The 23504-nt window shown below is 32.2% G+C and overlaps 1 protein-coding gene across 1 annotated transcript in view; it reads left to right on the top strand.

The window, feature by feature from the left end:
- LOC145254906 (aquaporin AQPAe.a-like) overlaps positions 1-23504 on the top strand; it is a 247235-nt gene that overhangs the window by 180426 nt on the left and 43305 nt on the right. Inside the window, exon 2 of the mRNA XM_080113847.1 lies at positions 11933-12013. Within this exon, the coding sequence (XP_079969973.1) occupies positions 11933-12013 (81 nt within the window). The remainder of the gene's footprint in view (positions 1-11932; positions 12014-23504) is intronic.

The following is a 23504-nucleotide window of genomic DNA, read 5'->3' as shown; positions in this document are numbered from 1 at the left end:
CCAACCACACGCCACAGTAATTAGAAAAAAAATGGCTAGTGTGAGTCATAACTTTAAATGCTATTTGGGTTTTACTTACTTAATAGTTCAGAGCAAATAAGAAATATAACATCATAGGAATTGTCAAGTGTGAAAGTTTGACAAAATTTAAGTTTGAGCCAGATTAATGTACTACCTACGACGAATTTATTTTACTTACTAGATTGTCCTTATAAACTTGCTACGAGAGCAAAGTTAGGTACAAAGTTGGTTTTTAATGTGAGGGAATTCCAACAAAAATAAGAATTGCCATAGTCTAGAAGGGGGGTTCCTTTAATAATCAACGACAGAAAGAATAATACTCTTTACTTCAATAAAACTCCTGAAGAAAACTCAGCAAACGTCTCCTTGTGTCTTTCATGCATGAGAAGTTTATTTATCTAAGTTAACAGATGAGATGATCGAGAACCATTAGACGACACAGTTACTTATAAAACGGCGAAGTGAGACAGCGACGACCTGGAACATAAATAGTCGAGTTATATTGCGTTTATTTTTATGGAATTAAAAAGGGTAAACCTCGCAACCTTTTAAGTAAACGTAATTTTGGGGTTTAAAAATACAGAACAGATAAATTAATCTTTTCCATGAGGATAAAAAAAATCACTTGTAGAACAATTCAACGTTTGTTATTGGACAAGAATTTAATAAAAAATAATTAAATAAATAAAATAATCACAAAATATAAATAAAAAAGATGAAGAGAAGAGATTTAATAATTTTTGTTTTACTGAAACGCAATCAGAGTAAATGATTATCTCCAATGAAAAAGTCATAACAATTTACCGCGTTTATTTTACAGACCTCTTAGATGATTGATTGCCAACATTTTGGAAATAACAGATTGGTGAAAACATTTTTTTTCAAAATTCTGAAGATTTTTTGAAAGTAAAACTAGTTGCAATTTTGTAAGAAACATCTCCGTCATTTTATTGTTTAATAAAAAATGTTGGCCCTTGTCGAGAATCCCCTAATATAAAAATATAAAAATAAAGAAACCGAAAGAAACACACGTTTTCAAACCTCGGGTCTCCGTGGAAGCTGTGCGAATGAGACACACCGAATCATGTGGAAAACATAATGTCAGCGAATGTTATTGATGTCTTTGTCCGTATACGTCACTCATTCCAGTAAGATTTAGAAAGTGAATAATAAATAATTAGCTAAAGTAACATTAATCTCTCTCTTCTGGGTCAATTCTCTCCAAATAAAACTTAAAAACAAACTCAGCGAACGTCTCCTTATTCTCTTTTTTCATGAAAATAACTTATTTCTACAGCAAACAATGGACGAGACTGCGACGATGAAGAGATGTGCTGACACCAGAGAAGTGCGTATAAACACCCTCGCTGTGTGCGTAAAGAATTTTATTTTGTTACGGTTCACTATTTATATGCAACCGAGAAGCAAAAAGATTTTCTCAAGCAGCTTTGATCGCATATGAAATGGATATAACGATCGATACCAGAACACGGTTTATCCTTTAGCAGATGATTAATTTGACGCATACGTACTCAACACATGCATCAAATCATGTGTTATATGCTCTTCCATTAAATGAAGTTCGGCAAACGCAAAGGGTTACCTAAGTATGATTATCGATTGTTTAAAGAAGTAAATATTCGACAAAACGCATTTCTATATAGCAGGAATAAAGCAATAAGAACTTTGCCCGCGAAGCGGAAATAACCCTCGATGGGTTGAATCGGCTCCCTTTAAACGAGGGAGTTTCATGGAAATATTCACAAGCGATCTCCAGTCGCATGCATATCACCGTTAGGGAAGATGACGACGTTATGTTTTTGTAGTTTTTGCAGGAAAGTGTCGAAGCAGGAAATAGGGGTGGAATTTCAAAATCTAGTAGTCTTAGGGAATACTCTATTAAACTAGAAGGTTTTCGGGTATCTAGGGATGCCTACAGTGAAGGGGTGACATTTTGCTGCTAGTCGATGGCGTAGAAGTACAATGGGTTCACCAGAGTATATTCTATTATACTTGTAAAACTGACATTGCGGCGATGGGACAGGATTTGGTGTGAAGTTAATAATGCGAGACCTATAAGATTGTACACTCATTTTTGGAATCTGTCTAAGAGGGGAGACTAGTGGTCGATGCACCAGCCCAGATGTGGCAACAATACTCCATGCATGAGTGAATCGTGGTTTTGTAAAAACATAAAATACTCTCAGGTGTGAGTAATTTCCTAGGTAGAAGGAGCTCACCTTCTTTGCAGCAGCCTTGGCAATGTATTTGTTTCAATTCATAATGCCTATAAATATTAAGCTGAGAAGTTTGAACGATGAACTTTAATGTAGTGTATTATTAGTCATCGTTAGAGGTGGCTGAGAAGGTTTCTTGTAATTGTTAAAGGAAAGAAACATTAAATGCTTAGTAGCATTAAATGTTACAACTTAATATCTTCATATAAAATGGAGATAGGTGAAGCTCAGGTCAAACCTTGTCAATCATATTTCTCTCCGTTTTTTTCTCATTTCCTTTTTGCATTTCGCCCTCTCTTCTTTTCCCCACCACTCACCATATCTTTCCTCCTTAGTACCCCTTTTTATCCACGACCCTTACTCTGCACATTTATTATTTAATATCCCACCAATCATTGTTCAACACACTCATGCAAATAAACAACCTTATTGTTTTCTATCGTTTCCATCTGTTTGTATATTCGATCTGGTTTCGTTTTAAAAGCTTATTCTTTAACAACGTTTTTTGATTGAAACAAAATGTCGAATCAATCGAAGAGGATTTTGTTATTTTTTCGTTCTATTCAATATGTTATTTGCTTATTATTATAAACGACATAATCACGCTGGCACGCTGGTTCTCATTAGATCACCAACGTTAAGCAATATTAAACCTGGCCAGTACTAGTGTAACGTTGTTCGGCACCAACACGTTGTGGCCTCAGTCGCAAAGTAGACAAAGAAAAGAAAGGTACTTCAACTCGCTTATTTTGTTGTAGCACGACATTTATTTCCTCATTCTCGTTACCGCTGTGACGTCCTTCTCCTCCTGCTCGTCTTTTCGAACGTATCCACGCCTCTCACGTAATCTCGAACGTTCTTCCTGTCCCTAATATGATCGCCTTTTTAAAGTCTTTGTTTTTCCCTACTGGTGATGTTATTTCGTATGCGTATGCACACGCGCGTCCGCGTCGGGTGACCATTTGGGAATACCAGGCTCTGTATCTAGGATGATACCAATAATTTCGATAGCTCCTGTATCTCACTTCGCCTCCAGCTGTCTCGGCTTTGTCCTGCCGCTAGATCAGGTTGGTTGGGACGAGAGAGCGAGACTGGCTTTGTGCAAACCAGCTCCACTTTTAACAAACTCCCAGGATGATCAGATGGTTATTGTTTTGACGAACGAACAACCAGCACCATCCAGACTCTGGGTATAACTCATCACCACGGAAAAAGACGTTCATTTCGTCCTCCATATGATTAGTGTCAATCGGAGTTTCCATGGATAAAGTTTTTTTGCAGAAGTTTCTTTAGAACACATTATTGCTGGGTTACCTCCCTGCAGATTAAAACGTAGTCGTCTTCAAATCTAATACAAACAAATTCTTATCGTGGACCACTCCAAAACTAACCAAACATAGTTCATACCATTAGTCGATATTAATCTTGTAATGTTCCTCATCTTACACGTGACAGTTACTTCATCTCATTATCCTTATCCTCGAGTGAATTTTCGACTTAATATATGATGACCCAATAGTACCCACCCCCAAAAGAAAAACCTATATTTTCGGAAACTGAAAGATACGATTATATATAATGTAAGCAGCTAGAGTGATATTAACATCAACGGAAATTTAAATCAACATCTTATGAATGGATGTGTTGACATATCATAACTATTAATGCTTTACAAAATATTATACTTCTGGAAGCCATTAATACTTATGATATGCCCTAAGATTATCAATATTATGGTAAGTTATGATATGCTCTAAGATTATCAATATTATGGTAAGTTATGATATGCTCTAAGATTATCAATATTATGGTAAGTTATGATATGCTCTAAGATTATCAATATTATGGTAAGTTATGATATGCCCTAAGATTATCAATATTATGGTAAGTTATGATATGCCCTAAGATTATCAATATTATGGTAAGTTATGATATGCTCTGAGATTATCAATATTATGGTAAGTTATGATATGCCCTAAGATTATCAATATTATGGTAAGTTATGACATGCTCTAAGATTATCAATATTATGATAAGTTATGATTATGCCCGAGACGAATATTTGTGTGTATGTGTCGCATATGAATGACAAAAGAAAGAGTGGAAGAAACAAGGATATTCACAGTCGATTTGATGTAGACATTTTATTTACAAGACATAAGACACGTAGAAGAATACAAATTACATCTATCAGTCTTAGCCCGGTATTATTTGAGTTTGTGTTTCATAACTATCACGGACAGAAGTAAAATATCTCCATCTTCATTTACTACGGTTCAAATCTAGGGAAGGGAAATGTTCCCGAAATATTATATTATACGGAACTGCCATCAGACCACACGGACGCACGTAATAATATAACAATGCAATTAGAGTATATATATATATATATATATATATATATATATATATATATATATATATATATATATATATGTATATATATACATATATATATATATGCATGCATACATATACATGTTTGTGTGGTATAGTGTGTGTGTGTGTGCATAGCTCATTCCACCATATAGTTCTTAATTTGCTTCAGTTTATATCTATCTGTTACACCTTTGCAATGTATTGCTTTTTATAAATTATCTTTAATATACGTATAATTCTTTTTACAGAGCTTGTTTAACTTTTCCATTTTATTTTATCAATAAATTTGATTTGATCTAATTTTTTACACCTCGCATTATTTTGGTAAAACTTGTACAAAGTGCATGCATTCGTCTTCTTCCTGACACTTACGCTATGAATCAGCAAATCTTTTATTCGCCGCCCTAATCCAAAGAAATTGGAGCACAGAAATGCAAAACTAGTTCACAGTGTACTTATATCGATTAGCTGGAGTTAATCTCTTCAAGTGTTTATTGATTCTAATTAAAAAAAAAATAAAACATAAAATTTGTCAGTTCGGATTTTCAGTCAGAGAAAATAATCCCCCCCCCAAAAAAAAAATTCATAAAAGTCAAAATGGAATTGAAAATAACACCAAATTTCTCTCTATATGAAAACTAGTGTTGGGACGATTAATCGAAAATGGGAATCGAAAAATCGGATCTTTTTCGTGTATCGGAATCAGTATTGGAATCGAAAAATTAGTGTGTACTTTTCGATGCGAAACCAGAATCTATAAATTACTCCCTACAAATGCATTTTACGTTTGCGAAAATATATGCCGATGCAGTTTTGCTGTAATCAGAAGATTAAATAAAACAAGTAATCAAATAGTATATAAATGTAATGTAAATAGTATAGTTAAATATTTCAAATTTTTTAAATCGGAATCGGAAATTGTATCGAAATCAGGAAAATTATTGGAACTATCCCATCACTAATAAAATCTCAATATCTATGTGTATCACTGTATGATGTTCGTGTGGTCCCTGAAGAAATAAAATTTAAAGAATACATATATATTGGAAGCCAATATAACACATATAAAAAAAAATATTTATTTAAAAATTAAAAACAGCTAAATTTTGACGATATATGTCTTCATCGGGTATGGAATGAGTTTGCGTTTGCTCTATTTTCTTTCTTCGTTCATTAAAAAAGTTTGCTTCTTAATTTACAAATTCTAATTCAAGTTTACACAATGTTTACATGAAGTTAAAACATTGGGACATAATATATTCGTATTAGTTACAACGTTTCAGTCGATATAACCAGCAAGTACTTGATAAAATTCAGTTGCAGAGTTACACACTTCTAGTAGTTGAAGGTTCAATCCTCAGTGCGAGCAACACTCAAAGCACAATTGCGAGTTTATTGACTTCTACCCAGTCATAGTTGACGGAAAGAGAGCTTGCTATCCTACTAGATTAAATAAACGGTTCTGTTCGAAATTCCATGCAGATTTTTGAGTTCAACAGAAAGATTCCCAAGTTCAACATTAAGGTTTCCGAGCTACATACAAGATACAACCAAAGAAGATTAGAGACTACACTGACCGAAACGTTGTGAAAATAACACTCAAAATGAAAACATTAGTTCGAGGAATTCAAGTCATAGGAATAATTTATCCTCATCTCCCAAATTGATGAACGTATAAAAATATATTTGTCATGTGAAATAACACCGGGAAATGATCATCGAAAAAAAGAAAATCCGTTATTAACTTTCATAAATCTATTCATTTTCACTGTTGTATTCGACTTCACCTGATATACATAAGGCGATGCCGAATTTAGAAAATGGGCCAAGGATTAGACACTTCAAATTATTACAAGATCAATGACGGTTTTACTGATACTTTTGGTGTAAACAACATAACGGGCTGTCTCTGCATTGACAATACAACCGGCCAATGAAATAATTCAATACTATTTTGTAATCGGCTAATCGCCAATTCTAAATGTTGCGATGTACATGAAATACACTATAAATACAAAAACAAAAACACAACAAAAACAATTAACTCCTAAAATTCTCGCGAATAAAAAAAAAAAAGCAGAAAATTGAGTTTGTTATTTCATGACTCCATATTTTTTTAATTTATTTTTCTTCTTCCAAAAAACGTGAGAAGAAATAGCATCCTTTCAGTAATTGTCTTTGGCAAAGGGAAGAATTGGCTAATTTTCCGGAAATGGGGTCGATACCCTTTTCCAACAAACGATGCAGATAATCGATATTAAAATCGATAACAAGATGCAATGAACATGTGAAAATATTTCTTCTACCTTTCGAAACATTTCAATGAATATTTTCATTTGCTTTTCTTTTTTGCAACACAAAATTCCACTCAATTACCTTTTCATCCAGCTAGATCGAGACTCACAGAGTAACTAGTCCAAAAGAGAATTAGTACAGTCTGGTTCAGTTTGAAATAGCATTTATCTTATTGTAGTGGATAGTTCCATGAAGTAGATAGAAGTGTTTAAATGTACCAGACTAAGGTCAATAAAGCAGAATCAATTATTTGTACAGAATATTAGCTAAATTTGGTATATGGTATACTGTTCTCATCTTGAGTGTTATTTTCACAACGTTTCGGTCGATGCAACCTTCGGCATTTATCATATGTATCTTATCGAACCCGGGAATTTTTCTGCCGAACTCGGGAATCTGCACAGAATTTCGAACGAACTAATTGGATAAATGAAAATATCATGTTTAAGCATATTTTACGATCGGAAAATACCGGGTACAGATCGAGTTTCAGAATGAAAGCGGCATCGATTTATTTCTATACTAGCGGATGGTGGTGGTGGGGGGGTCCAGGCTTTGCCCGGTCGTAAAATACGCTTAATTATGATATTTAAATTTGTTCAGATTTCGTATATATTATTATAGAGTTGTGATTTCCATCAGCTAGAATCGAAACCGAAAGCAAAACTATGACATTCGAAGCTAATGACGCAACCACTGTACCAACGTGACACGCATATGAATTAATTAAAAATTAAAAAGAAAAAATAAACTAAGATGAATGTAAAAAAAAATATATAACGATTTTTTTTTCAATTTAAAAACTATTTAATTGGCTAAAGACCCATAAAAGAATGGTCTATAAAAATCCAATCATTTGAGGTCCCTAGCGCCGCTCTGCGCCTTTTAGTTTTGGTAGAGATAGCGTTTGAAAATATGGAATAGACAGACAGACGGACAGACAGACATATAGCCTTTTATATATTATATTTTTAAATCACTACTATCGATTGAGTACAATCTCTAGAAATAATTTAAGTGACTGAAATAAAAATTAATTCCTGAAAAAATATCGTTCGACCACGAAAACTTATTTGTTCCCTTGTGGGAGAAATTGAAAGAGAACTTTGACGTCATTTGTTCTCAACCCGAAAGAATTTACGTGGTTCAAATAAGAATAAATTTCTGGGAAAATATCGTTCAGTCAACAAACACTTTATTTTCACAATCTATAAAATTTTCAATTTCATTTTGAAAACTTCTTAAACAAGATTCTTTTTAAGTTGGTTGTACAAACATCTACATATATTTACGTTTCTACTACAGAAATGATCAAAGCTGTTGTCGATTCGAAAGCCATATATGTTTTAGAGAAGGAAGAGGGCCCACATTTTTTTAAGGTGCTAAAATATTTTAATAAACATATAAATATATAAAAATATATTTAAATAATTTATTCATATAAATTAGAGCATAAACATTATTAATAAATACAATGAAAGTGGCAATACGGCATATTCCTTTTCTTTTCTCCTTCTTCTTCTTCATCTTCTTCTTCTTCTTCTTCATCTATATGAATAAAGCAGTAGACGTATATGTGTGTGTAAATATCTAACAGGTAAACTCTTAAACTACTGGTCGCATAACACTGAAATTCTCAGGAAATAATATTTATGCACCAGGGATGATTTATAGCTTATAATATCTTTGTTTACATAGATGTATATCGCCTACAGACATCGGCAAATTTACATGTAAGATGCTTATTCCCAGTAGCCGACATTTTCGTTTTATGCGCATGTGTCAGATTCGCAGTGATTCGCATCCTGTCAAGCATGGATTAGGCGCGATCGGCAATCATCGGTTTAAGCTGAGCGTTGTTCAAATGTTGAAACGTTAAATCTAATTTTTTTTTCATTGAACCGGTTGGAGAGCTTCCTTCCATTTCCTCTACCCCATCTCCTCCCTCTCTGCTGTCGATGACCGGTCAACAATCGACCGAAGTAAAGATTTCTAAGGAAATATCCTCATCTCTAGAAAGTTCTTCCACCGGCAATAAAAAGTCTTTAAAAAAAAAAATTAATTAAATTTTTTTGAAAAAGATTTCTTTTTTTTATGCTTTTCATTTAACAAATGATTTTCAGAAATTTTTTACATTTTCTAAAAACAATAATTTTAAAAAATTTTTACATTTTTTTTTAAAAATAATAATTTTAACAAATTTTACATTTTTTCTAAAAACAATAATTTTTAAAAATTCTGTTGATCCCAGAAAAAAACTTTACTGTAAAATTTTTGAAACAAAAATTTGTGTTACACCTAACAATTTAGGGTTAAAAAGTAAGACATTCATCTTTTCTAGAAGAAAAAAGGTGAGATTCTACAATTTTCACTTAAATTTTTTTTTCCTGTTAATATCGTCGATTACAGACTTAAGTTTCAAATTATTAAAAAAAATTGAACAAATTTTTTTTTCTATAACTTTTCATGTGAGTTTTCAATTATAACGTTGTACTAAGTTGAACAAGAAATTTGTGGCAATGATGAAAAAAATGGCATGTGGCCAGATTATAACGGAGGGGGTAAAAAAGAAAAGAGTTCCTTTTTACAATGTCTCTCCACGGGACAGAGTTAGACATCAAGGTCGTTTTTTAACATGGAGATTTCGTTACTCTCCTCTTCCCTCTTTCCTCTTTCATCTATATATCTACCCCTTTCTCGCTCTCATCTATCTATCTATCTATCTATCTATCTATCTATCTATCTATCTATCTATCTATCTATCACGCCGTCTCGCTTGAAAGCATCCTCTCTCACTTAAAAGAATCCCGTCTCTCTTGGAAATTACATTACCAAAGGAAATTACCAAAAAAAAAAAAAAAAAAAAAAATTGAAATGGCCACTACTCCAAAAATGGAACGTCTAACTTCCGGTCACATAAGAAAGTTTACATTTTTTTCATCGTGGCCACAAATTTCGTGTTCAATTTAGTACAGCGTTATAATTGAAAACTCAACCCCAATTTTTTTATAATCTGAAATCTAAGTCTGTAAAAAAGAAGGAAATAACACGTAAATTTTACTCGCGATTTTGAATTTGTAAATACGAAGACAAACCTATATATCTTTTTTTTATTATTCATTCATCGATTAGACAAAAAATATCATTTTCAAATAAAAAAATTTAACGCTCCCGAATGCGTACGTTTTTCTTTATTTTTACATAAACATTTTAGACATTAATTCAAATATACAAAGACATACTTATATATATTTCAATATTCTTTAACCGATTAGATAAACAATTATAAATGTCAAAGAAATAGTCACTGTTTTTGCAGTGGACGCACCGTGTTACATTTCGGATAGGATTTCAAAGTTAAATTACACTTTATGGTATCTTTTTTTTTTAATTAAAATCTTAGATGAAACTAAACAGAATAGTTAACAAGCCCCTCTCCATGTTAAGAATGTCTTTCTAAATAATGTGATTACTTTAGCACACTGCACAAGTACCAAAAATTATTACGTTTCCGAATACATGCGTGTACTGTTATTTTTAAAGTACTAAGAATTTCAAACGTTGTTCTTCTTTTATTTACAAAGACAAATATACGAATACATATCTATATATTTTCTTTATTCTTTAACCGATTAGATACACAAATATTAATTTCATACAAAAATTCTAACGTTTCCGAATGCGTGCATTTTATTTATTTATTTTTTGATAAATAAGAATTTCGGATGCTACATCACATATACGAAAACATGTATATATATATATATATATATATATATATATATATATATATATATATATATATTGTGTGTGTGTGCATGAGTGTGTGTTTGTGTTATTTATTTATCGATTAGATGAACAAAGATTAATTTCAAACAAAAAATGTAAATTTTTCCAATGCTTGTGTTTTTATTATTTCGTATTTTTCTGATAAAATTTCCTTACAAATTTTCGCATGCGCGTTCGTGGTTCTGTGTTGTTTTTTTTTTAGAAAATTTTCCTGAAACATTTACTTCATTCAAATAATTATACGACAAATTTAACTCAGATTAGACGTTCATTTTCATACAAAATACAATTTCGCGTAACTAATCTATATAAATAAAATAGTAGACGTATGTGTGTGTAAATATTCAACAGGCAAGCTCTTAAACTACTAGTCACATAGCACTGCAATTACCAGGAAATAGTAATTATTCACCAAGGATGGTTTATAACGCATAAAATCTTTGTTTGGGTTGATGAATAACGTATACATATCGGCATGTTGAATTGCGAAATGTTCTACTGGCCAACATGTTTATACTTTTTTCTGCGCATGCGCACATAAATTAATTCCTTAAAGACTTGAAGAGTTCTTCTTTAGATTTAATTATCTTTGTCTCGTTACCGACATTGGTAGAGAACGCACCTGGAGCGCAAATTTTTTTGTTTCGATTCTAGCTGATATTTTTTAAAACCTTTTGTCATCATGTTTTTGTATTAATTGCTAATTAAATATACGGGCAGTATGCTGCCTTTCTGTAAGCAATGACCGGCAGAAATCTTAAGTAATCCAAAGTAATCTTAAGTAAGGTTAACATATCATTCCTTAAAACTAAACGAAAATTCCATAAGCAAAACCTTTATCCCAGAACGTGGAACACAATACCGTGGAGCTGTTTCCCAGCTGACTATAACATGGTAATTTTCAAGTCCAACGCAAACAAGTTCTTGTTGAGTTGTCCTCTTAGATAATTAATTTCTTCCCAATATCTACCGTCATATGTTTCATCACGGTGTTGTCTCCCCTGACACTCATTAACTCTTATACTTGAGTGGCCTCCAGGCTTGAGAAACCGTGACTCTATTGTAAAAAGCCGCAAATTATTAATCCAAAAAATTCAGAAGCATAATGTATTTGGCTGTTTGTAAACCGTAACTTATGCGGCAACCTATAGATAAACGTTATTATTATTATTATTATTATTATTATTATTATTATTATTATTACTTTTCAGTTGAATTATACGGGTGCCAGTATGAATCCAGCGAGATCTTTGGGACCAGCTGTCATTATGCAACAATGGACAGATCATTGGGTAAGAGGTTTTTCATTTTTGCAATTCTAAATTCCTCATGAATTTCTCTTCTACCAGAACCCACATTCCTACGAGTTAATATATTCTTTTATTTTCCCCTTTGCCTCTGGCACGTGGATTAAGATTTACACGAATAAAAGCACCCGCCCCTTTTGTGGTGCGACACGTTTACTGGGCGGATTCAACTGACTTCCTCCGAAGAATGAAGTTTCAAACAAATATGAAATTCACAAGGCGTGCCTAATCGCACGTGTATCCCGTTCAGGCGAGAGGATTTAACGACCTTAACGGCATCCTTACAATTAAATAGCCTGATATACTAAAATGTTACCCATCTGGTACTGACCAAGATCATCGTCGTTTAACTTCGGTGATTCAATTTTAGAATATTTATAAAAGTCTCTCTCTCTCTCCCTCTCTCCCCCCCTCTCTCTCTCTCTATATATATATATATATATATATATATATATATATATATAATGAGTTATTAAATTGTTATTAAATATTATTTGTTTAAATGTCCATTGAAAAACTGTATCTCTGACAGTAAAGGAAAAAAACATATATATAGGCTTTACTACCACAACCTTGTCGAGATTAACTATGCATCTTTCTGAAAATAGCACCATTGCTAAACACCTTACTAACCAACATTTCTATTCCCGCTTTCAATTTAGAAAACTTTTAGCAAACAACACGTCTATTCTCGAGCATAGTCTTAATAACTAATAAACTCAAAATATGTGAAGCATTGTTTATTAAAACAAAACAATAACAAAAAACACAAATCAATAAAATAAATTTTAATAACAATAATAACATCCTTAAATGCCTGTAAAAGTGGCATGAATAATCTAACGCATTTAATAACAAGTCAATTTCTACAATATATATATATATATACATATATATATATATATATATATATGTACGTATGTATGTATGTGCGTGTGTGCGTGTGTGCGTGCAACACGCCTCTGTCATATCAAAGACAACTTGATTTTATATTCTGGGCTTTCTACATGTGCGATAATAAAACTTTGCAAATGCACTTTTGATATTAGGCTGTATAAAGCGTTACCTTTAGTCAAAATTGCTGTTCCTTCTTCTAGCGGATTTTTTCAATCACCGATTATCGATATTATCGGAGACATTCCGATACAAAACCTTGCTAAGCACATCAAGTACATTTGTGTGAAATTTAAAAAAATCGGCCCGCCGTTTAGGAGTCCATAGAGAACAAAATCACACACATACAAATTTCCTTTTATATAATAGTAAAGATAGATATTTGTATGTATAGGAATCACTTCTAAATTGATTAAACTATTATCAGGAACTTTAAAACATATTTGCTTGCTTTAAAAACGGTAATATGAGTTGTATACGCTTTTATTTAGTGCTATGTAAAAGCAACATAGTGGAGTGGAAGTCATTCGTGAAAATTCAGATACGTCTTTTTTTGTGAAATATTAATAATAGATATTAGACATTAATTAATAAATATTTTCCAATTTTCAGTTGCTTTGGAAAATTTTAATGGGTTTGAAAGATTTTAATAAGTTTTAAAGGTTTTAATAGGTTTTAATAGGTTTTAAAGGTTTTAATAGGTTTTAAAGGTTTTAATAGGTTTTAATAGGTTTTAAAGGTTTTAATAGGTTTTAAATATTTTAAAAGGTTTTAATAGGTTTTAATAGATTTTAAAGGTTTTAATACGGTTAAAAGTGCCGAATATGTAAAAGTAACAAAAGTCTAAAATATTCAACTATTTGCGATAACTTCCATAATCATTAGACATCTATTAATCAAGATTGATTGAACGTAAATTTATTCTTAATACCTTTTAAGATTCAATCTTAATTTTTAGACATTTTCTAGAATCAAAATCATATAATACTGATCAAAATTGAAATAAGGATCCTAGATACAAAATTTAGTTTATTTATTGATTTTTAATATCTCTACGTCGAAATAACAGGTAAAATTTTCTGTTTAAGGAATTAATTCACCTGTCACGACACGGGGTATTCTTCTAATCTATAATATAAGGTCAATGTGTGTATGTGTGTATGTTTATATGTCTAGATAAAACAAAATTGATATTTTCTTTATCGGCATTGATGAATAATATAATATAATTTACAGAAAAGTATTCATTCCTTATCTTGAAAATGACGCAGATTTCATTAGGAGTGAGTTTAGGTGTCGGCTTTTCAGTTGTATTACGTGCTAACTAAAGGGAAGTAATTCTGATTTTTTAATTAAGGAGTTACTTCACTTATATCGACTCATTCCTTAAGGAATCTATAAAAGTAAGCATGTATGCCAAAAGAGAGGAATGGGCTGGGAGGAGAAGAAAAATTGAATTGGGAAGAGGGAAGGGAGAAAAACGTGTATGGAGAAAGGGAGATATAGACGTTTTACACCTTTGCTCCGAGCAATACCAGGCAGACCTGATGGTTTCATAGAGTAGAGTGGATGATCTGATTTGGATATGAAATTCGGTTAGTCGTCTTTAAGTAGGATATATTCATTTTTATTTTGTAGTTTATTTTTATACTAATAGCCCATCACTTACCAAGATCAAAAGCCATTTGAGGTTTAAGTAAATGGATGAAGAGTCAGTTTTCATGGGTTGTTATGTGTTTGAGAGCTAACCTTGTATAGCATGTTTGTCTAATCAACTTAAATAAAAAAAATAAATGATTTAGTTTAAACGTTTAAGTTTAGTATGTAATTCCTTCCGAAAATGACAGTAAGTTGAATTCAGTGTTGGTGACTAAAATATTTATCCGATTTTTTTGAAATTTCTTTATTTGTTTGATAGATGCGTTTTAGATGAGTTAGGCCAGAGTTATCTACCCATATATTTATTTTTGGTATTAACACAGTGGAAGCTTGCAACTCGGAACATTTTAATCTTTTTCAACTCATGCGTGAAAAAAAAAAAATTAGCATGCGACAATATGTGATTCTGGTGCTACTTTCATGGCACCCAGACATTGTACATTGTTTTTCTTCTTAATTTTTCAAACCCATATAAGCTGTGCTTGTAGGATTTTTTTTCTAATCGAACTATTCGACTGTAAAATACAACCGAATATGTACATTTTCTTTTTTTTTCGCTGGAGAGAAATTCAATATAAATAATATGTATATTCCGTACTATCTATTATTAAACTAAGTGTACATGTTTTATGGCATGATGGAAACCGGAGTTTCACGAAACAGCCAAAACCAGTGGAAAATATCTTGGCGAAAAAGGTCTATCCGATCGTTTTTTCTCTTACTCTTTTAATCAAAAAGTTCGTGATTTTAGACGCATTTCAGAGTATCTAAATAAATTATAAACGAATTCAATAAAACTGTAATCTGAATAAAAATTGACAGCACTCATTTTCACTGACACCGTAATTCGTACCACTTCTTAACTTCAATGCGTTCGTCCTCAAATCGACCACAACGTAATTATTACCCTCATATCCAAATTAATACCTTTATATTTTAAAACACACACTCTATGATCATTAAAAATCAGTTCACACTAATTAGTCTTGTGCCCAGATCGATAATTACATTTCTAGCGCTTTATACACGGAAATTGTAGCGTCCATACACGACCAGACATAACTAACTCTTAATACACAACCAGAGATAACCAGCCCTTCCTACACGGCCAGGCATAACCAGCTCCTCATACTCAAACATAACAAACCCTTTATACACAGCCAGGCATAACCAGTCCTTTATATATGGCTGGACATAACTAGCCATTCATCCATGACCAGACATAACCAGCTCTTTATACACGACTAAAAATAATTAGCCATTTATATACGGCCAGACATTACTAGCTGGCCTGGCAACCTAGTTCTTAGTACACATCCAGAGATAAATAGCGCTTCATACACGGCCAAGCATAACTAGCTTTTCTTACACAATTAGATGTAACTAATCCTCTATACACTGTCAGACATAACTAGCCATCTATACACGGCTAAACACAACTAGCCTTCAATACATAGCTTCTAAGTTCTCGTAGTTGGATATCATATTCTTGTTGGCTTCCAAACACGGCAATGCCAACTTTCGAATCCTAATTCACAATTCTCCATTACACGTCTCCACCAACTATCAAAAAGATTCTACTCAAATTAAATAAACAATTCACCTAAACCTGACGCCAACTCAATCGTTTTTTTTCCTCGGATTTAGTGACATCAAACACTGTTTCATGTATTCTTTCACCATGATGAAAGAATGGATGGATCAGTGTTTGAACCAACGAGTCAAAATGCGTCTAAGTAAAAGATAAAGAGTGTAGAACCAGTAACTCCTTCCCATAAACCACACTTTTGATGAACTTGTGCTTGATTTATAAATGAAATTGATATTTTTTTCGAATAATTAATTCAAATTGTAGTATCTCTTCTATACAGTATAATCACATTGACTCACGTTGACGTTCTTGTAAAATCATCAACGTCAGTAAGTAATATGTAACTATTTGGGAATACCAGGCGCTGCATGTAGGAAGACATAGACACCTCAGTGCACAAACTGTAAAATCTTAACTTTGTCATTTCCTCTGATCAGGTTATGCATACAACTTGGAACTGCATATTAATTTAATATTCCCTTTACACTTCCTCCTTTGGAGGAAATCTGTTCTACTTGCTTAGGGTGAATGTCGATGGCATACATATGTCTCTTCTGTCTTCTGTCGAAGTATATAAATAGTTTTCGACTAGAACCATTTTTATTTTTGTCCCAATCTAGTGTGTACCGTTTTGGATAGATGTTTTTTCACATGTTAAATATCAGACCGTGTGCTTAAACTTTATCTTTATGGGAAAGCAACTTAATCTGGACTTATGCTAAGTTAGAAATAATATTTTCATTGGTTTGTCATACTGAAGTTTTATGTAGCCTTTCCAGTCGTCTGTCCCATTGTAATTTTTAATGTTGGTGTGCCAGATTTTTAAGAAGCATTTTACTAAATTTTAAGGTTTACGTTATAAATAGGCTTTTCTTAAGTGTGTCAGGCTTAAGTTTAAAATATAATCTCCATTAGTCTGTTAGGCCTAAGTTTGGAATAGCATTTTTATGATCAATCAGGCTACAGTTTATGTTTGGAATAACATTTTTCACTGATCTGTTAGAACACGTTACTCTGTATCGATATTTATCAGGTTCTAAAATACGACTTCGGATTTCCGATCAGATAAAAATAATCTTTCTTTCCTCGTTAGGGAATTGCTATCCGATCCGTTAGAATAAACTGTTCAGTTTTTCTAGAGTTGAAAAAAAGAAAAACAAAATCTTGGCAAGTTTTCATTTTCAATTGCCTGACGGGAAAAGCGAACTTATTTTTTAAATGAACTGACAAAGAAAAACTAGAAATTGTTATCGTTTTTACATGCATCCTTTGTTCCTTGTTGGTCTGTAAGTCGGTCACGTTACAATTTGAAATAGCATTTTCGTTGCAAAACGCGCAGAATGAAAGGACTTACCTTATTTGAGATTAGTCCAACCATCTCTACGAGAGTCTCTGTCCGTCAATCTAATGTAATGCGTGTTTGGTGTAGTATTTTCTTTGGTTTGTTATTCTTCAGTTTGTAATTGTATTTTTAATGTCTTCTGGATGTTGAAGGTTCAATTCTCAGTGCAGGAAGCATTAAAAATACAGTGGCAAATTACGTAGCACTTTTTATATTTTTTATTATTAAATTTTTGTTGTTGTAAATGTTTTTTATTATTTAATGTTTGGTATTGTAAATATATTAATTACTTAATTTTTATTATTGTAAATATTTTTTATTTAATTTTTGTTATTATAAATGTTTTTACTATTTAATGTTTGTTTTTGTAAATGTTTTTTATTATTTAATGTTTGCTATTGTACATATATTACATTATTTAATTTTATTATCGTAAATATTATTTTATTATTTAATTTTTTCTATTATTAATGTGTTTTATTATTTAATTTTTGTTCTTGTAAATGTTTTTATTTTTAATTTTTTCTATTTTAAATATATTCAATTACTTAATTATAAAATTAAGTAATTAAATACATTTACAATATATGTAATTTTTGTTATTGTTGATGCTTTTATTATTTATTGTTTACTATTGTTTATATTTAATTATTTAATTTTTATTATCGTAAATATTATTTTATTATTTAACTTTTGTTATTGTAAACGCTTTTTATTATTCAATTTTTGTTCTTGTACATGTTTTTTATTATATATATTTTGCTACTGTAAATATATTTTGTTATTTAATTTTAATTATTGCAAATATATTTTATTTTTTAATTTTTGTTATTGTGAATGTTTTTATTATTTAATTTTTGTTGTAAATGTTTTTTTATTATTTAATTTTTTCTATTGTAAACATATTTAATTATTTAATTTTTATTGCTGTAAATATTGTTTATTATTCAATTTTTGTTGTTGTAAATGTTTTTTTATTATTTGATTTTTGGTATTATAAATATTTTTATTATTCAATTTTTATTATTGTAAATGTTTTCCGTTATTTAATTGTTGTAAATATTTTATATTCAATTTTTTTTCTATTGAAAATATACTTCACTTGTCTTCAGACAATTTGATATTTAATTTACAATTCATTACAAACATAATTTTGCTCATCAAAATATTTACAATTATCTTATTGATACAAGATTCCCTTTGTATCTAACTAAACCAGTTATGCAAACTGCATAGCTACTAACTACATACCCAATCTTCTACCATCGACGGGCCGCAATCTGCTACACTCGGACCTTCCGAAGGTGTATTTTGTTGAAATCAGGAATCTTTTTGTTGAACTCGTGAATCTTAAAAGCTTTTCGAACGGAACATCTGCATTTAGTCCACGAGAGTAACCTCTACCTTTATGGACAAACTAACAATTATAGACAGAGAGGAAGGATGCAGAGTAAGATGATTGAAAAAAGCAGCGCATATGCTGAGCGAAGATTATCTATTAAGCAGATCTAGTATAGAATTTTACACAGTATGGGAACCATTATTAATAAATAATAGATAAAATACATATGTATTTACATATGTATTTACATATATATGTAGTAATCTGTAGTGATAAATATTAATAAATAATAATAATTAGTAAGATTGTACTTTTAAAAAAGAGCTTTAAGGCTTCAAAAATCTATACTAGAATTGGTCGCAAGGACTCGTTAGCGTAGTGGATAAAGTACTTGGTTAAATTCAGTCACATTCTGCGGGCGACGCTCAAAAATACAATTGCGAATTACTTAGGACTTTCACCCAGCCATGGCTGATGGAACAAGCCCATGTTATCTTCATGGATTAAATAAAAAGTTCTGTTTGAAAGTCCGTGCTGATTACAGAAGTCCACAGAAACATCCCCATGTTGGGCAGAGAGATTCCCGACATAAACCTGAAGAAGGCCCGATGTTATATCGACCGAAACATTGTAAAAATAACACTCAAGATGTGAAGAACCCAAATGATACGATTAACAAATCCTCATCTCCAAAGTTAAAAAACAATTTATCTTATTTTACTTATTAGAAGCAAACATTAACACCAAACAAATCCTGTAAAAATTAGCAAACTAGTTGTGCTTATTATGTGCTAAGTTCTCCAAAATCGGCGAAATATTTGTTGATTATTGGAAACACTTTATCTAGGTCTCGTCTTATAATCTTGGTCTTAAAATCTTTCAAGAACCGGATGTGAAACACAGCAGCGGGCTGCCAACCCTTGTTTTATATTTCGAAAATTTCTCCAGTGCCACGTTAGTAAATCATAGTTGGATTAGGTCTAAAAAGTTGCAAAATATTGCTAAATCACGACTCCAACTCTGTCAGGAGTAAAAAAAAAAACAAAACAAAAAAAAAACAAAAAAAATAAAACAAACTATAAACCAATAAGAACTCCAGAAAAAGTAACAAATAATAAAGTTCCCGAGAACTGTCATCGTCACCAGAACCTTCTAAGAAAAAAGACAACCCCAAGAAAAGGAAAAAAACAAAAAAAAAACAACAAAAAACAAAACAAAAAACAAACAAACAAACAAACAAAAACACGGCATTGTGTTTTTGCTCTCGTGGGGAGGCAATTAAATAGCTACTATTTGGTGCCTTATAAATATTTGTCGATCACAGGTGATAAAACACCATATAAATGTTATCATACAACATTGTTTTCAAAACCAGTCGAAGTGTACCTAATACGTTGTAGCCTCAATCGCGAAGTAAACAAAGAACAGGAAAGAACTTCAACTCGTTTGTTTTTGCTATATAACGACATTTATTTCCTCATTCTTCCGCCACGCGTGACTTCTCATTGCAACCCTGATTTTACCCTTGTCTCTAACGTGCTCTCTCCTTTTTGCAGTCGTTTTTATTTCTTACTGTGACGTCACTTCGCACACGGCTCGGTATTTGTATATAGCTGTCCGCGCTATGTTACAGAAAGCCAGATGTGGAACGCGATCAGCCTGTTGCCAACCTCTGTTCTAGATTAAAGCATTTTTTAAATATGAAACTGGATTATTCCCACATTCCCAAAACGTCATTGTGTGTTTAATCTCGCGAGGAGCACAATTAAATGGTGGCTATTTCGGTGCCTTAAAAAACAGTTGTAACAACATTTGCTTCACACTTTTTGCTTTCTATAAAGTTTTTTGAAATGTCCATGTTTATACTTTTGCGCATTTACTTCATCATTTTTGTTAGTTGTTGTTAGTCGATATTTAAACTCAAAGCTCCAGGCAGATCGAATTGAACGGTTGTGCAACACAATACAAATGTTCCGAATAAAATCCACCTGGAACGCCGACTGTCAAGACAGTTCAGCCATGATCATTGTTTCCGCGCTGTGTTCTGACGTGACACACATTTTACATCCAGTTCTTCGTCTCTCACCTTAGAGCTCGTGCGCATGCGCATGCAGACATAGGATCAACGCATGCGCGATACACACAACAGTGTTGATTTTATTTGATTAAACAACAACAAAAAAAGCACTATTTTGGCTTCAAGAAACCTACTCTCTGTCCCATTGATTCTTGAAAATATCGATTTCTACAGCGAAATGATATAATGTAGAATAAAGCCAGCTTGGTGTAAATCGTGATTTAGATTATAATGTCGATGACGTGGGTAGTATCATGAAGATGCGTCCAAACATCTCTATACCATGCTTGGTTGTTTTATCTGTCACGCTTAAATTTGGAAATAGGATTGTCATTGTCAATCGTGCAGACTGAGTGAACACACTTTTTATTGGCGAAAATTTCGTATCTATCTATCTGTCTGTCTGTCTGTCTGTCTGAAGCCTTAACTCTGCCATTACTTTTAGGAATCTATATTGTATTTCTTCTAGTCTTTCTCTCTGTCCGTTTTACTTTTTCTCAGAAACTGCTGGGCTGAGTTGGTTGAAATTTTGTATGAACCTTTGTTATGATAAAATGCAGTGAACTAAGTATTATGGTATCCGTTCGATTCAGTTAAGAATTAATCAGGATTAATAGAATTAGTCTATATTCATAATACTGTATTTATCATAGAAGTTTTCTCGGGGAAAAAGTAGGCCCAATCTGGCTGAAATTTTTATGGACTTTCGTCATGATGTGGTGCAGCGAACAAAATATTATAGTAGCCGTTTGAGTCATAGTTAGGGATAAATAGAGACTAATAGGGATTAGTCACTACAGTGTCACATTTACTGTAGAAGTTGTCTTAGAAATTACTGAGCTGATATGACTGAAGTTTTGTATGTATCTTTGTCATAACACGGTATAGCGAACTAACCACTATGGTATTTAGTCGATGCACATTTAAGGAATAATATGAAATTAATACGCAATAGTATTTAATGCAAAAATGAGCACCCATCTAACCATATTCAACCATCAATTTTCCACATACCAGCCATTATAAGTTAACGGGTTATAACATTTGCCATTTTTTTAACGAACTAAAAAGTCTAGTCTTAATTTTGTCCAATTGACACATCTATCACTGGCGAAGATTTGTCATCTGTCTGAAGATGAAACTCTATTAATGCTTCTATTAATATTTTCCTAACTTTTCAGTTTAGTATATTATTTCAGACTAATGTACTATTTAATGCAATTTTGAATTTTGGAGATGAGGAGACGTGAATGTTTGTATTATTTTGATTAATTGGACAATTATTGTCATTTTGGGTGTTTTTGACACAACGTTTCGATCGTTGCACCCCGCGACCTTCTTCAGGTGTTGAATACATGTTTCCTTTTCTCTACTAAGAAAAAGAGGGTTTAGCTCTGCATTGCAAAAATTCGAACCGTGGGATTGAGGATGTGTTCGTAAATCATAAAGAAAGTTCAATCATCAGGGTTCACTGGGATATTTTTAAGGCCTTCCTTTGACATTTTTTAGGGATATCTATGCTAATTGTTAATGTTAGTGAAAAGTTTTTTTACGAAACAGGGGATCGATACCCGCGCGTATTTTCGTTTTTTTTTTAACACAATGCGAGGGAGACAACTCCAAGAGAAGAAGGTTTTTTTTGTGAAGTTACCTCCCTTAGGATGGGCATATGTTTTGTTATTTCTTCTTTTTCTCCTGAGAATTTGTAATTGGGGCATCCAAATACGATTAAGTTCTATACTAGGACGACTAATGATATTGTTATTTTCTACCATATGTGCCGCCTCTAAGTTTTCTGACCCACCATCCTTCTTTTGTATCCAGTATTTTGACATCATCCCACATTGGGGAATGGTTACTCCCCATCTTTCCACACATTCTTGCAATGCAGAGCTAACCCCTCTTCTCCTTAGTCGAAAAAAGGAAATATGTATTCAACACCTGAAGAAGGACGCGGGGTGCAGCGACCGAAACTTTGCGCTAATAACACTCAAGATGAGAATGATTGTCCGACTAATCAAAATAATACAAACAATAATGTACTATTTTTCAATGCTCAGCCCGGGAAAGGTGTAGTGTAGTATCAGTTCAATTATTATTATTACATCGTCCCAGGCATTATTCCTCTTTGAGGGTAATGTGTGTCCTGTTACATTATCATGAAACCATTTTCCCATATATTACACCCTCTTTTGGTGTAGTTTAGTAGTGTAATATAGTGTAATATATTTTCGTTCGTTATGATACTATCCTCTGAAACATTACGTCTTTCTTTTGTTTTTGTGGTTGTAAATATCTATTCTGTCTTAGCGATACCCTCCTTCCTGGAAATGTCTCGTCAACAAGCAATTGTCACAATTGTCTGTTCATAAGGATGCATATTGTTGCTAGTAAAAATAATTTATGTTCTAGTTTTTTTACTAAGACTAGTTTGGCACAAGGTTATAAAGACAGAGAATCGAGTTTGTTCATTCAGATTAACGATAAAGCTACGTTTATACTGGAGGGAACGGCTGAGCTGTATAACTGGTCCTACTTAGAGGGATAATCTTATTGGAACATCAGGTGCTG

The sequence above is a fragment of the Euprymna scolopes genome, chromosome 30 (assembly GCF_053919585.1).
Source record: "Euprymna scolopes isolate OS-2025 chromosome 30, ASM5391958v1, whole genome shotgun sequence".
Lineage (NCBI taxonomy): Eukaryota > Metazoa > Mollusca > Cephalopoda > Sepiida > Sepiolidae > Euprymna > Euprymna scolopes.
This window is presented reverse-complemented; position numbering and strand designations above follow the sequence as displayed.